The sequence below is a fragment of the Astyanax mexicanus genome, chromosome 1, assembly GCF_023375975.1.
Source record: "Astyanax mexicanus isolate ESR-SI-001 chromosome 1, AstMex3_surface, whole genome shotgun sequence".
In the NCBI taxonomy this organism is placed as follows: Eukaryota; Metazoa; Chordata; class Actinopteri; order Characiformes; family Acestrorhamphidae; genus Astyanax; species Astyanax mexicanus.
The window spans coordinates 96011506-96027064 of record NC_064408.1 but is presented as its reverse complement, the minus strand read 5'-3'; the positions used below and the strand labels follow the sequence as shown (position 1 = coordinate 96027064).

The following is a 15559-nucleotide window of genomic DNA, read 5'->3' as shown; positions in this document are numbered from 1 at the left end:
TGTGTATTTAGTTTGAAAAATATGGCCTCTCCTAGAAGATGGTCATTATCATTATTTAGATTATCATTTTTCATCCCACACCTAATTTATCTAATCAGTGATTCATTAAAGTAAATCAGCTCAGCTGCAGAAGAAACTGAACCAGTTCGTACAGTGTTTGGGGTTCACAGAAGATTAGCGGACCAATTACTGTTTATTTAATTAAAAATAGGCTTTATCATTTCCAGTGCTCTCCTGTAGAACGGCGAGTATTTCCATTTATCATCCAACACCTAGTTTATCTAATCAGTGCTTCATTAAAGTAAATCAGCTGAGCTGCAGGAGGAACTGAACCAATCCGTACAGTGTTTGGAGTTCACACAGAAGACCAGCAACCAAACCTGTGCTCTTTTAACTTTTATGACCAACAGCACATTCTGATTATCTCGTACATCATTGATGTTTATTTGAGTTGATTGTAATGTTAAATTGTGTTTTTACAAGCTTAGAATACACTCACTCACTTCCCAGATAAACAGTATTAAACAGTTTCCCTGGCTGGCCTCAGACTTTTACATAGTATTACAAGCCTGTTCTCTCCTATCGCCCCCCTGCTCTGCTCTTTATCTGCACTATCACTGCAGCTCTGATAAGCCACTTATCAGCAATATGTTGAAACATGGGAATATTGTGTTTATCTTTGCCGTCATTTATTTATGTCGTCTCTAAATGTGCTCTCTCGCCATGCCTGGTATGCGGTTCTCTGGCAGCTGCTGTTTCACTCAGAGTAATTGAGTACTCAGTCGTTTGCTCTTGTCCAGACTTTATGGCGCCCCCTGGTGGTGTTTTAGGTTTCCAATACATTCCTGGTAGTAGAAATAGATGTTCAGCTCATACTGGTTAGTGGTGAACAGTCCAGTCTCTTACACTATATGGAGAAAGTATTGGGACACTTGCTCATTCACTTTTCCTTCCAAATAAAAAAGTATTGAAAAGTGTTTATCCTGCTTTTTGGAGTAAATATCCAAATTATAAAAATAATTTCTGCTAGATTTCAAAGCATTGCTATGAGGATTTGATTTAAGAGCGACAAGAACATAAGTGGAGTCAGATGTATTGGATGGAGCAACATCATACTGGAGAACGCAGTTCCACTGCTCCACAGCTCACTGCTGATAAAGAGGTATACCCCTCTAGTCCATGCCTGGCATGGAGTTTATCTACTCCAGAGAGTCTAACTGTACAGTAATCTTCTTTAGAAAAGCTGTGCATCTACTTCATGTAGGCAAATTCAGGGTGAAGTAAGATTTCTTATTAAATGAAAGAGTAAAGACTTCAAAATTGGAAATTTAAAATTGAGACACTTAAAAACATGTAATCAAATAATCAACTAAATTTTGTGTGACCGCATATGTTGACTGAAAACACTCTGTGTGTATTCGCACATGTGTATGAATACAAGGAAGTGGCATCAAAAGCAGAACAGTACAGAGAGAACAGATGTTGTGGTGTTCAAGTTAAGCTTTGCACAAACATGTTTCATTTAAGTGGGTAAATGTTTTTTTTTTATGATACACTGGTATAATATTTTCTTTTGTGTTTAACCAAATCTGTTTATTAACTCTTGTGGAAACACGGATATCAGAATGAGTCAGAACACACACATACACTGTACTACACAGGGGCCTGTGGTTTGAATAAGCTGTCATGTTGTTTGTCAGTGTTTGCTGAGTGTGTTTGTGCAATGCTAACCTCCGCCCCCTGTCTGTGACTGTAGGGAATTACCTCATCATGCCATCAGGGAACCTGCAGATAGCCAATGCCACCCAGGAGGATGAGGGGCCTTACAAGTGTGCTGCCTACAACCCAGTTACCCAGGAGGTCAAAACTTCCAGCTCTACTGATCGACTTCGTATACGACGTGAGTGGATATTAAAATCATGCCTGATAACTAATGATATTGATTTTTTCATTAAAGACCTCTGTATCCTACTTCTCTCACACTTTGGAGTACATTCTTTCTATACTGTTACATTGTTACAGGTACATTAAACTCTATCAATTTGATAAGAGCACTTTAATATACTGTATTTATAACTGCATATTTATTAACACATACTTAAATATATTCAACTATACCTCCGTATAGCTCTTTTAAATACAGAACATTCACACTGCACAGCAGAATGTGTCCAAGTGTGAATGCAGGATAATTTTTTAAAATCAAAAAGCTATGGTGAAAGTATCCTGGACCATTTAATACAATTTATTACAGTGTAGTCACTGTAATATTTGTGTTCCTCTGGCAGGTTCTACATCAGAAGCAGCACGGATCATCTACCCGCCTGCATCGCGCTCTATGACAGTGCGAAAAGGCCACCGATTGGTGCTGGAGTGTGTGGCCAGTGGGACCCCCACTCCACAGGTCACCTGGGCAAAAAACGGGCATAACCTGCAGCCGCAAAACAACACTCGCTTCCTGCTCAGTAACCTGCTGATCGACGCTGTGGGTGAGAGCGACTCGGGCACCTACGCCTGCCATGCTCACAATGGCATGGGCTCGCCAGGAACAGCCACTGTGCTCTACGATGTACAAGTGATCGGTAAATATCTGTTTCTGTACTCAGAAGTTTGGGATCCCTTGTCATGTTAACACACTTTATTACTCTTTAAATAATCAATATTACTATATACAATACCAGTTAAAAGTTTGGACACGCCTTCTCATTTAATGTTTTTATTTTTATTATAGTCTTTATGTAATCTAATTTGTTTTCTACATTGTAGATTACTATTAAACACATGAAAACAATTAAGAGACCGGTATAAGATATGATAATGTATTAGTCCCACAGTGGGGAAATTCTACATAATAACAAATAAAATAAAAGTTTTTGTACTCCACAACTTTCTAACCTAAACCCACCTGTGATTTGGGATGAGCTGGAGCTTCGCAGCGTGAAGGAAATAGGACTTTATAGAAGTTCTATAGAAGACTCATTATGATCTGTGTTTGAAAAAGACTAGACTATTGAAGGGCTCCTCACTTACATCTTTTTTGGAAAATGGTTCTTTATAGTACCAAAAAAGGTTCTTCTGTGGCGTTACTCAACTGAACGTTTGAAGCATCTTTATTTTTAAGGAAATGTTTATATTCACAGCTTGTTCAGTCATTTCAGAGTCATATAAAGCTATGCTCATTAACGCTTAATACTTTTTTTTTAGAACATTTACTCACTGAAAAGCTTTCTACTAGTTTTTTGTGTATTTGTACTGAACTAGTGTATGTAACATGAATACTTTATCTACAGTCTAACTGGTTTTCTCTTGATTTCACTCTTTTGAAAAGTGATTTTCTGCTATTGGACAGTAGTGTGTAGTTTTCATCAGTTCGGCATGTGTTTGTAATCAGTTGTACAAATATAAGTCTGATGTTTTCTTTGAGCAGAGAGTTACTCCACATGTACATTACCATGCCACAGTCCACTTTCAGTAGAGAGTCATTGAGGGGTAATCTGGTTCTGTTCTAGCAGCCTGTAGTAGTTTAGTTTCATGCTGGGAAATGGAAAGTGTTGCATCTATAGAACAACGAATGCCATTGTGAAAGTTGAGAACAGTATGTGTGTGTGTGTGTGCGTGTGTGCTGGATGGAGTAGCCGAGACACTGATGAGGTTGTTTTTGTGGGCTCGTCTCTCGGCAGCTGTGATTAATTAAGCCAAGGCTGCTGCTGCTCTAATGAGCGCTGGCTGATTCACTAGCAGCCAACCATCAAGTGCTGAGAGAGAGATGGGGTGGGGGTGAAGGAGTGAGAGAAAGATAGAGAGGGTGAGAGAGAGAAGGACTTGGCTTCTGTTGCTTCACTGTCTCCCACACTCACACACCTGAACCGTGACACAGAAGCTGTGAGTGACATGAAAAACACACTTTTTCAGATTCAGACTGTGCTCAGACTTGCATTCCTATAGAGCATAGTAATGGGTATTATTGTTACTGTCATGCAAAAACAGTGCATCTTTTGTAATCTTGTAAAAATATCAAAAATTAATTAAATATTTTTTCGTTTATGCCCATTAAACATAAGCCTTAAGGCTTTGTTCTTCTCCTGTAAAATTGCATTTTTTTTTTAGATACAAACTTTTGTATGACAATGACGTTATGTATATATGTATAGTTATATATAGATATATGTGTAGTTTTCTATCACTGTGCTTATTTGTGGCAAAAAAAAACATCATTTTAAGCTTGTCATGGTTTTATACAGAGATACAGCCTCTGTTAAAGAACCTTGTAAGGGTGTAACCAAGCATACAGTATGGCAATAAGGGATCTATACATGTAGCTTAAAATTGTTCTTTGACTTGCAGAGATAGTTGTACCCTTTAATTGAACATTACATGTTTAATTAATTCATATTGAGGACCATCTATACATAGGTCTGCATAAAACCACATACATAGGTTTATCCATCAATGTAAAGAGCCTTTTACCCAAACAAAGAACCATATAAACATCCTAATAATTATCTAAGTGATCATGGTTTAATATCTAACTGTTGCCTTTCCTAAATAATGCTTGAAAATCCTTGTTAAAAGAGTGTAGGGACAGCTAATAGAAATGAAAATAGAATTTCCATATTGGAGCATCATTACCTACTGTAATTTATTGTTTGTATTATTGTATTAGGGTCGCTGCAGGTCGCTTACAAACTCTGATCCTTCACTTTCTCTGTTACAGAGGCTCCTAAGGTGCGAGTGGAGCTGCAGCAGCAGGACCCTGTGTGGGGTGACACGGTGAAGTTTACCTGTCAGGTTCAAGGGAACCCCACCCCCACTGTGATGTGGCTTCACAATGCACAGCCCCTCAGCCCATCCTCTCATCATCGTGTCTCTTCCCAGACGCTGCGTGTTCTGAATGTGGGGCCACAGGATGACGGGGTGTATCAGTGCATGGCTGAGAACTGGGTGGGCGGAGCTCAAGCTGCAGCACGACTCCTTACTGGGCCTTCAGGTACGCACCATCACCCAACGATACTTTGAGCAGCTTGGCAAACATCTTAAACTGAAACCTAAAAAAAAAAGCTAATAGAAAATGGAGTCTGCTTATATGGAGAGTCTAATAAAAGTCAGAGCAGAACCGGTAAATTTATCTAAACTCATTGCATATTAAAAGGCAGACAATGGATAGAGATTTACTCTTTCCTAGCCTTTCAACTGTAGTAATTCAGCTAATACTAATTCTAATAATTAAATAATATCTGTTTTGGTTTAGTGTGGTTAATGTTCCTCTATATTATCTGTTTAAATTTGCTGTTAACTGGAAGCTCTTTTGGTTTCAGCACCTTCTCGGCCAGGCCGGCTACCTCTCATTCGCCCCATGAGCCCTGATAAGGTTTTACGGGAGCTGATTCCAGCCCGACCTGTGGTTCCCAGTGCAGATGTGCTTGTGGACTGCTCAGAAATTCTGGGGAAAATTTCTCCAGCCGAGGCTCCGGTCATTCTTAGCCAGCCGCGCACAGGAACAGCTGACTACTACGAGCTCATCTGGGAACCAAGGCACGATGGTGGAGCTCCAGTGCTGGAGTACATCATAAAATACAGAAAGGTAGGAAAGCTAGACTTTGCTTAAAATGCTTATCTTAGCATTTCTGTTTCTAGCGATTTTCTGGTGGCAAATTTTACATTACAACTGGAAACAAATAAATGGAAAATGGCATAATATACTGATTTATCATCAGCTGCATTTTATTAGAGACTGTTGTTGTTTACAGACTCTCTATTAATTATCCAAATGTGTATATTTTTAAGGAGCCATGCTAGGGGGTGCGATATGATCACTAATATCACTGTATTTATGTTTGATCTTCTCTCTCTCTCTCTCTCTCTCTCTCTCAGGCTGGAGACTCTTTAGGTGAATGGACCATCAAGAACATCTCTGGTTTCGAGAATAAGCTGACTCTTGCCAGATTACAGCCAGCCAGTCTGTATGAAGTGGAGATGGCCGCTAAGAACTGTGCTGGACTCGGTCAGCCTGCCATGATGACCTTTAGAACTGGCAAAGGTAAATTGAATAAATGTTTATAAGAAGGTTGTACCCAAACACATGCAGAACATGTAGAAAACCTGATCAGCACATGAGTATTAACCAGTTTTATGTTGCATTGTAGGTCGCAAAAGTCCAGGTGGAACAGTAGAGCGTCCCAGACAAGTGGCACCGCCACGTTTGTCTCGTAAGTATTAGCTGAATCTTCCCGTTCTGTGCCCAACATATCAATACTGTTTGTACTAATCTAATTCACCTGATTTTCTTATTCATATACTAACTTTGATTCTATATCTTTGATCTTTTTCAATCCTAACTCAAACTAAGGATGACAGTAAGTCTGTTACAATGTGGTACAGTGATACTGTGTTTTTGTGTGTGTGTTTGAGTATCTGTGTATCCCATATATATATGCATACAGTCTTAAAAAGCAGTTCTTGATTCCTACTCATGTTTTACCTGCTGTTAATGCCTTTGCAGCCCCTGAAGCTCCAGATAGACCCACAGTAACCACAGCATCAGAAACCTCTGCATACGTAACCTGGATTCCCCGCGGAAACCGAGGCTTCCCTATTCAGTGCTTCCGTGTGGAGTATAAGAAGCTGCGTAAGGAGGGAGGAGGGGGAGGTAGCGAGTGGGAGGTGGCGGAGGATAACATCGCTCCATCTCGCCTTTCGGTGCAGATCAAAGGCCTGGATAAAGGTAGGATTCATCATGTTTTCTCCCATGTTTGAATAATAATAGTAATTATATGTTTCAATTAAATGTGTCAATTAAGTACAGAGTGACATTAGGTTGTTGTTTTTGAATATTAAATATTAAGCAATATATAATGTATGACCAGATGTTTGTGGACACCCCTTTTTTACAAACGTATTCATGAATGCTTTATGTTTTATTTAAGTTGCTCTTAAATATTTAAATGCACACATACAAGCTTATCCAGTTCCTATAGAGAAGTATTTCCAATAGTAGTATAGGAGCTGTGGAACCTATTTCCTTGGATTGATGATGCTTGTTCCAAGTTACAGTGTTGTGGATGATGTGGGATTGATCATATCATAAATTAAATGTAATGCATTTTTTGTGCATTGCAGGGACGTCATACAAGTTTCGTGTTTTGGCCGTAAACGTTTTGGGGGCGAGTCCTCCGAGTGCCCCCTCTAAAGCCTACACAGTGATGGGCAGCAGCCAGACTAATCTCCGCCCTGTCGACGGCCCTTACATCACCTATGCTGAAGCCATCAATGAGACCACCATCATCCTCAAGTGGACAGTGAGTATCCTACCTGTGCTCTCATTAAGTGTGTAGTAGTTGAAAAAAACGTTACTTTTACGTTTTGATCGGCTAAGATAAGTTTGTTTGTTTGTGAACTAAAGCTATTAGACTAATGTTCCTAAGAAGTAATAAAATGTATGATCTGAAGTGCAGAGAGAATTCTGGCTAAAAGCTGGCAATATTTATTTTTAAACAGTTTTAATAATGCTACATATTACAGCCCATGTAAATAAATAGCAGTATATCATATAGTAACAGAATCCAGATAAACAAGTGTAATAGATATTATTGTAAACCTTCACACAGTTTGAGCTGTGAAATGATTCAGGCATGCAGTTTCCCTGTTGCTAATCTTTGGAGTATGAGCTTCTATTACCTTTTAGCCTTGTAGCTCTAGTGCAAATCTTACAAATGATTTCAGTATTTTAGACACCAGTTTTTGGCTGACTGACTAACCGACTAAATTTTGGGAAAAGAAATATGGGCACAGTGAAAATGAGTTTTTTTTTTTGGTTTGTTTACTTAACTATCACTTTTAAATCTAGGTTTTTAATGCCAGCATGTTGCTTCATAAGACTGTTCATTATATATATCTGTATCACATGTAGGCCTATTTGCTGAATCAAATTTCCAAAGCTTTTCTTTTTTTTGTTAGTGTATGTGTCTACAGATTCATTGCCCCTCACCATTTGTTGTGCTTTTGTCTTTTCTCAGTACTCACCAGTAAATAACACCCCCATCTACGGCTTCTACATATACTACCGACCCACTGACAGTGACAATGACAGCGACTACAAGAGGGATGTAGTGGATGGTAAGTCGAGTGATGATCAATTTCAACAGATTTCAGATGCGTGTTTCTCAGCACCAGCATTCTAGATCTTATAATGACCATGGTGTGATGATTCTGTGTGCAGGTGACCGATATTGGCACGCCATCACTGGTCTGCAGCCAGAAACAGCGTATGATATTAAGATGCAGTGTTACAATGAGGGAGGAGTGAGCGAGTATGGAAATGTCGTCATCTTGGAAACTAAAGGTAGGTTTGCTGATGATCGTCTGGTTTCTAAGACACTGTCTGGAATTGTTTAGAAAGGCATCACATATGTACCACACATGTAAATGTAATGCAAATGATGAACATATATATGTTTATTGACTTAAATATACATGTGATGTATTTCATTTTTCCAGCTCGACCCAACCAGAAACACACTACACCAGAGACCTCCTCTCACCCTCCGGAAACTGGAGGCCCTGTACCGCGACCCAGTGATCTGCCCTACCTGATCGTGGGTGTGGTAGTTCTGGGAGCTCTTGTTTTCATCATTGTGGCTTTCATTCCATTCTGTCTGTGGAGAGCCTGGGCCAAGCAGAGTGAGTGCAGATCCCTAAACATATTCTAAATTATTAAAAAAATGACAAACAGTTATGTTTTCACTTTTATAATGAGTGAATGTTAGGTCTGTGGTAATAACCAGTTTGTTTGGTTGCTAATTCCAATAAACAATATTATTATTATTAAAAAAAAACTGATTTACCTAATTTTATGTCACTGTTATGATTATTTTTAAAGAGCAATTATCTCTTAATTATTTGACAGTATAAAAAATGAACAAAGGAAATGGAGCATAAAATGTTTCTATATCTTACACAAAATAAAACAAAGTCAACATACAGACAACATACAGCATATCCATTTGCTCACTAAGGCTACGTTCACATTACCAGGCTGAAATGACTCAAATCTGATTTGTTTTTGCTCAGTGTGGCTCAGATCTGATTTTTTCATGGTTGTTCACATTAACCACAGATACAGGTCACTTACATTTGTGAATGTGAACCATCAAGATTGTCAAATCCGATCTGAGCAAAAAATTGGATTTGAGCGATGTGGCTTATAATGTGAACATAATTGAAGTAAACACAATGAGCAGTGTCACAGGCCTAATGACTGTGATACATTTCAGTAGTATTTTGCTGATCTTGTAAGAAGACCTCTGTCGCCAAAAGAATAACTGTGTAACTGTATAAACTGTGTAAATATAAACTGAAAGAAAGGCTGTGCTCTGCTGTACTATGTGTAGTATATGTAAATTAATGCTGGACTTCTGTTTGTGTTGCAGAACAAACTTCAGATATGTGTTTTCCTCCTGTGGCGACTCCTCTGCCCTCCTGTCAGTACACCATGGTGCCGTTGCAGGGCATGGCGCTGGTAGGCCACTGCCCTCTGGACTCGCGCCTGACCCCCGGACACGCTGTCTATGCACCTAAAGGAGAATACACTGCCAACGGGAAACATCACTGCCTCCCTGGACTTCATCAGGTAAGCATGATGTTTTGAGGGCTGTAGCTGTGTTTCAAAGCCTAGTGGAAAGCACAGTCTCTGGAGCTGAATTTGTTGAAAATGTTGGTACTTGGAACGATCTTTGTTACTTAAAGTGTACAGTATGAAATGTTTGCAGAAGTGTATGGTTACATAAATGTAGCTTTATGTGTTATAAAAGCTTGTTGGTGTATTAGCTAGTTACCACAGCAAATGCTTACCAAGCTATAATCTTTGTGGTGACATCACCAGACAGCCTTGTTGGACTTCTTTGTATGTGTGATCAGTCAATCAGTCAATCTTCATAGAACACTCATTCACAACCTTTAACTGATTTAGTAATTATTATTTATTTATTTAGTAGGACATCGAAACAGTGTTTGTCTTAAAAAACAAATTACTAGAGTACTGTAGTAAATCTCTGTCTGCTACATACAGTCAATTATATAAGCAATGGAAAATGTCTTAAAAATGCAAGCCTGTTGGCAGGTTTTGCAGCACCTGCCCCTTCTACTGACTATTATATTCTTTTGATTAAAGTAGATTCATTTCAAAGTAAATTTAGTGGAATGTTTTTTTTAGTGCGCTAAGATCAGCCATTGCAGATTGCAGTTTTATAACCTTGCTATGCTATTTCTTCTCTTGCAGGAGAATGCAGATTGTGAAATGGAGTGTGGGACACTGCTGCCGCAAAGACTTTCTAATGGTCATCCACATTCCTATCACTACTCTAACGGGTGAGAATTACTCAGAAACATATTCACACAATATTCACATTGATTCTGCATCTGAACTAATTTACCTTGTTTATTTGATCTGGTTGGCATATTTATCAATGCACTCAGTCTTATAAGTTGGAATTTAGGTCTCTTTTGTGATAGAAAAAACATCATAATTGATGTGTAGATTGTGTAGTAAGCAAAAATTGGAAACATAAGCATAAACAGTGTTGGGAAGTAACGGATTACATGTAACAGCGTTACGTAATCAGATTACAAATTATAAGTAACTGTAATCCGTTACAGTTACTGCTTCAGAAAGTGGTAATCAGATTACAGTTACTCTGCTAAAATAAATGGATTACATTGCGGTACTTTCCTATTTTTGCTCTTCCAATCCAACACTGACAAAACGCAAATTACATTTTGCGGTGAAATCGCTCTGATATGACAGGGAACTGTCTGCCCCTTCTCCCGTCTCGCTGCACACACACAGGGAGGAGGGGCAGACAGCGGCTCCGCACACACAACGAGACGAAATTAACTGACATTTTGGTCAACGAATAAAAACGAGAAGAAAATGTTTGGCAGGGACGAAATCCAATCAGAACTGATTTAGTTCTTTGGAAGGTAGGGACCAGTTAGGAAGAGATCCAATCACTGCTACTTTAGTGAAGGTGGAGAGGCGGGATAAGTGGGGTAGTCATCCAATCAGTACCCCCCTCTCCTGCAGTAGCGCCGCGCGCTCAGTTATAAACCCGGGAATTAAACTGTCGATACGGAGCTCGACTGGAAGTTAACTCGACAGTGTTCAGCAGGGAGAGAGAGAGAGAGAGAGAGAGAGGGGAGAAGCGATATATTTCTCCTTTGACGTCGCGAAAAACAAGATAACGTGTAAACCGCGTGGAGCGACTCCATCTCCGGTAAAAACACCACTAATCTTTCAGCTTCTGCAGACCAGAGTCCCACAGATCTCCATGCAGAGATCCGCGTTTTAATACTGATGTTATTTCATGAGCTGATGTGTTTAACTCAGCAGTGCTCTAAAACACAGAACTGATACAGAACCCACTCATTAAGATCAGATCATCTGTTTAGTCTCACAGTGGGAAAGATATAGCTGGTGTTAAAGCAGGAACAGGTCAGAAAGGAACTCAATAATATAACGAAAATAAAACAATAAAATAAGTGAATCTATGAACCCAAAAGTCTGTGTAAAGTTCCTTACAGCACTTTCTCATAAGTTTCTCACTTTAACTCATGAAGTCTCTCAGTACATCCTGAGAGCATCTCTACAGGACAGTGTGTGAAGGTGTGTTTTTGATCTCATTTATAGACTGTAGCTCCAGTAGGTGTGCTGGGTTAGTGCTGGAGATAAAACTAGATCATTTAAAAGCTGTTTTTGCATCTACAGCTCTGTTTAAACTATAATTTAACTATTCAGATGTTTTATGACCTGATTTCTAGAGCAAAATTTTAAATGTAAAATATATATAGTCACACACTTACAATAATAATAATATACATTAAATCATATATAAATATATTTCACATTCAAACATTAACAATATTACTCAAGTGGTTATTAAACGTTTCATTTCATATAAGTGTATAGTTAATAATTCAAGGGAACTGATGAAAAAGCATTTACATTTACACCCTTTACATTTTAGTCGACTAAATTTACTGTAATTTTAGTAGACTATATTCTTATGACATTTCAGATGACTAAATTGTGACTAAAACTAAATGCTATTTTCATCACAAAACTATGACTAAGACTAAATCAAAATTAGTTGTCAAAATTAACACTGGTGGAAAACCTGCAAATAGATAGCTTACTTTTGTTACATTGTTTGGTTTTTAATGGTTTTATCATCAATTTATAGAAGTGTTTCATAAAAGTGTTTGATGAAATGGTTTCATAAGTATTTTTATAGAGTGATTGAAAAGGCTTTTTTATTTGTTTATCTATTTATTAACTGGAAAGAAAAATAAAAGAATAATATGCAATATGTGGTTGCTACATTCATTCAGGCTTAAATAAATGACAATAATGTAAGTAATCCGAAGTAATCAGATTACGTTACTCACTTGAAGTAATGTAACTGATTACATTACAAATTACATTTTGAGTGATGTAATCAGTAATCTGTAAGGGATTACATTTTAAAAGTAACCTTCCCAACACTGAGCATAAATTAGTTTAATCCCTGTCTGGGAAAACAACACCATATTACAGAGTGGGTTGATCTGACTAGCTTGTATTGTTTGCTGTCCACAGCATCCCTGCCCATGTGGAAGAGGAGGGCAGCTGTGAGCCTGATGATTCCTCATTAGAGCTCCTCAGTCCACAGTCTGAACACCCTGAACACACGCAGGAGAACCACACTCTGTCTGAGACACTGCACTCAGAGGAAGAAGAGATACCTGCAGGTTAGTGGATTCAGCATATCATAACTGGGATTAGAAGACTCGGGTTCGTATTTTTGTTTTATGGATCATGTTAAAATTAGCTTGTTAGCAACTTGTTTAGTGTTCTTTAAAATCTGCTTAGATATATTCTCTACAATTAAGGATGTGCATTTTTCATGGAGCATTATCTGATACTGATATTCAGTGTTTTTACTGTTATACCTGATCTGCAGTTTTTTTTGCAGAAGGAATATATAAATATATGTGTATGAGATATTGATCTGTTTTGCTTGTTTTCCTCTCTCTCTTCAGACCTGCCACTGTTAACAACATCAGTCAACACTGGCACCTCAGTGGCACTGCAAGATACAACGTCACAGGAAGTCAGCACGATCCAGCGTGAAAATCAGCTAGAAGAGTTGGGGCCGTGGAATGGATGAACAAAAGAAGATAAAAAAAAAACACAGAACAGAGACAGTATTTATTTTTGTATAACAGATCCTATATTTATATATTTATGCCTGTGTAAATAGGACAGTTTTGTTATCCTGTATATATGGATTGTTTATATCAAATAAACATGTATTGCTATGTTTGCTTGTCACCACCAGGACAAAGGGAATTCCTTACACTTACAAGAAATGAGCAAATGGTCTTTCTGACACAAAGACATGCAGAAATAATAAGCTTCCCACTTCCTATTATTATCAAGCTTCTGTGGATGTTTAGATGTTTAAACTTGAACAGCTGAAATTCAGCAGCAGCAGTGCTGTTGTTCATGCTTTACAGATAAAGTCTGTTATCTTAGAACAGCTATTACAACTGCTAGAATGTGGAGAGTCTGAGCAACACAGGCTACTTAAGATCTACGCGAAGACTGTAAAAGAAATGCAGTATTCAGCAGCACACCGTTTCATGCTCATACGTTGTGGTCTATAGACATTCTGCCACCTGCAGAATCACTTGACAGAACTTATTGGCAGGTTTTGATTGTATGATTGTACGATGTAACTGCACAACACTTTCACTGACTGAAATGTGGCATTAATAATATTATTGGTGGTGGCGACGGGCTTCTTGGTGCAGTGTTTTTGTACATATAATCACAAAGAAATATGTATTTCCTCATTAACAAAGTATTAACAAACATATGCAATGTATAAGCACCATGCCTTTAGTACTATTGACTATGAATATTTGTAATAACTAAATGGGAAACCTGGAATGAACACACCTACCTTAGATTAATACTGGTTTTTAGAAGCTTGGCTGATTTTAAGGAGCTACCCCACACTGTTGTGACTGTTTTTTATTTGTGAATATTTCAAAAGCTATTTTAAAATATCAAAATTTAAACAATTGTTTTGTCAGTGTTCTAAAGCTAATTTAATGAAACGCAGGCAAGTCATGAATTAAGCTCCTTGAAATCATGTTTAGTTCTGAAGATCAGAGTTGACAGTTTTCAGTGAACTGTCTTACACTACTGCATCAGTATTAGCCTTCTCACAGAGTGCTGAACTATGAAATAATGAAGGAAAACATGAAATCTACAACTCATTTTAGAAGTGTATGTAGCTGATTTGGTTACATGACCTGAAGCACTATTGCATGTAAATAAAGCTAAAGAAATCACTTTGTACATTGTTTTCATTTACTGCTCTATTGATATGTCGCTCATTAAAAGGGCTGGGTAGTAACAGAATACATATGTAACAGTGTTGCGTAATCAGGATACAAGGAAATTGAAAAAGCAAGAATGTCAGGAGTACACATGAGATGGTTTGATATGTGGTGTAGACAGAGGATGTTTTTTATGTAAATTTATATGTAAAGATTTTAAACCATTTATTTTAATTTTTCACTTTAAAAAGACAAGCATTTCACAAAGTCATATACTTAGCTTGCATTACTTTAATATAGTAATCCTTTGCATTACATTACAACTACGTTTTTGAACAGGTAATCAGTAATCTATTGGATTCAATATTTAGAGGAACCCTCTCAGTCCTGTTCACTGGAGCAAAACATTACAGTTAAACTTTGTCCCTTTCATATTACACTACACCTCCCACAAATTCATAATTAAAAACAAATAATAATGAATGTTATTTTATATCATGGATCATTGTATTTATTTTTTATGGTATTTAAATCAAATTTACTTATACTGATACTAACAAGTCCATACTCTTTCACACCACAGTGTTGCAGCAAGACCAAAACTGTGGATTAAAAGATCCACAGACTTAAAAGATTCCAGACTAAAAGCACTGATATAATAACCTGGCAGTCAAAAGGAATTGCTCATATTCCCCACACAATGATTTCATCCATTTTATCAACCAATTCTTTGCTGGAAAACCACAAAAAATGACGATCTGCCAACAAGACAATGCAAAGTGCAAAACCCCAAGTGCCAAGGAATGAGGAAAATCAGGTAATGTCTTGGCAACTCAATCACCAGACCTTTAACTCCAATGGAAAATGTGTATACAATTATTCCAACAAACTCACAGTTTGTTTGTTTTTTGTTTGTTTACTTTCTAATCATTTTTGTAACTAATGGTTGTAGATGGGGTAATAAAGTGTCTCCCAAAATCAATGCTGTTGATTAGTGGATTATAAGCTCTTTCTGCAGCAACAGTTTCCTTGTAACCAAAGTACACCATTTTTCTTCTTTTAAACAAAACAAATTAATTTACAAATCAAATCCTACCTTTTTAAGCTCATTGCTTCAATGGCAATGTAGTAGGTCTGCCAATAGTTTGTAAACACAATTCTTACTTCACAACATACTCAA

General features: G+C 37.7%; 1 protein-coding gene across 1 annotated transcript in view; it reads left to right on the top strand.

Moving 5' to 3' along the window:
• The window catches only part of boc (BOC cell adhesion associated, oncogene regulated), a 39660-nt gene extending 25269 nt beyond the window's left edge, over window positions 1-14391 (top strand). Inside the window, exons 5-19 of the mRNA XM_007249019.4 lie at window positions 1757-1900; window positions 2289-2582; window positions 4715-4987; window positions 5316-5581; window positions 5872-6037; window positions 6144-6206; window positions 6500-6721; window positions 7117-7295; window positions 8013-8112; window positions 8216-8338; window positions 8494-8676; window positions 9426-9625; window positions 10274-10362; window positions 12629-12780; window positions 13072-14391. Of these exons, the coding sequence (XP_007249081.3) occupies window positions 1757-1900; window positions 2289-2582; window positions 4715-4987; window positions 5316-5581; window positions 5872-6037; window positions 6144-6206; window positions 6500-6721; window positions 7117-7295; window positions 8013-8112; window positions 8216-8338; window positions 8494-8676; window positions 9426-9625; window positions 10274-10362; window positions 12629-12780; window positions 13072-13199 (2582 nt within the window). The 3' untranslated portion in view covers window positions 13200-14391. The remainder of the gene's footprint in view (window positions 1-1756; window positions 1901-2288; window positions 2583-4714; window positions 4988-5315; window positions 5582-5871; window positions 6038-6143; window positions 6207-6499; window positions 6722-7116; window positions 7296-8012; window positions 8113-8215; window positions 8339-8493; window positions 8677-9425; window positions 9626-10273; window positions 10363-12628; window positions 12781-13071) is intronic.
• Window positions 14392-15559: the final 1168 nt, after the last annotated feature.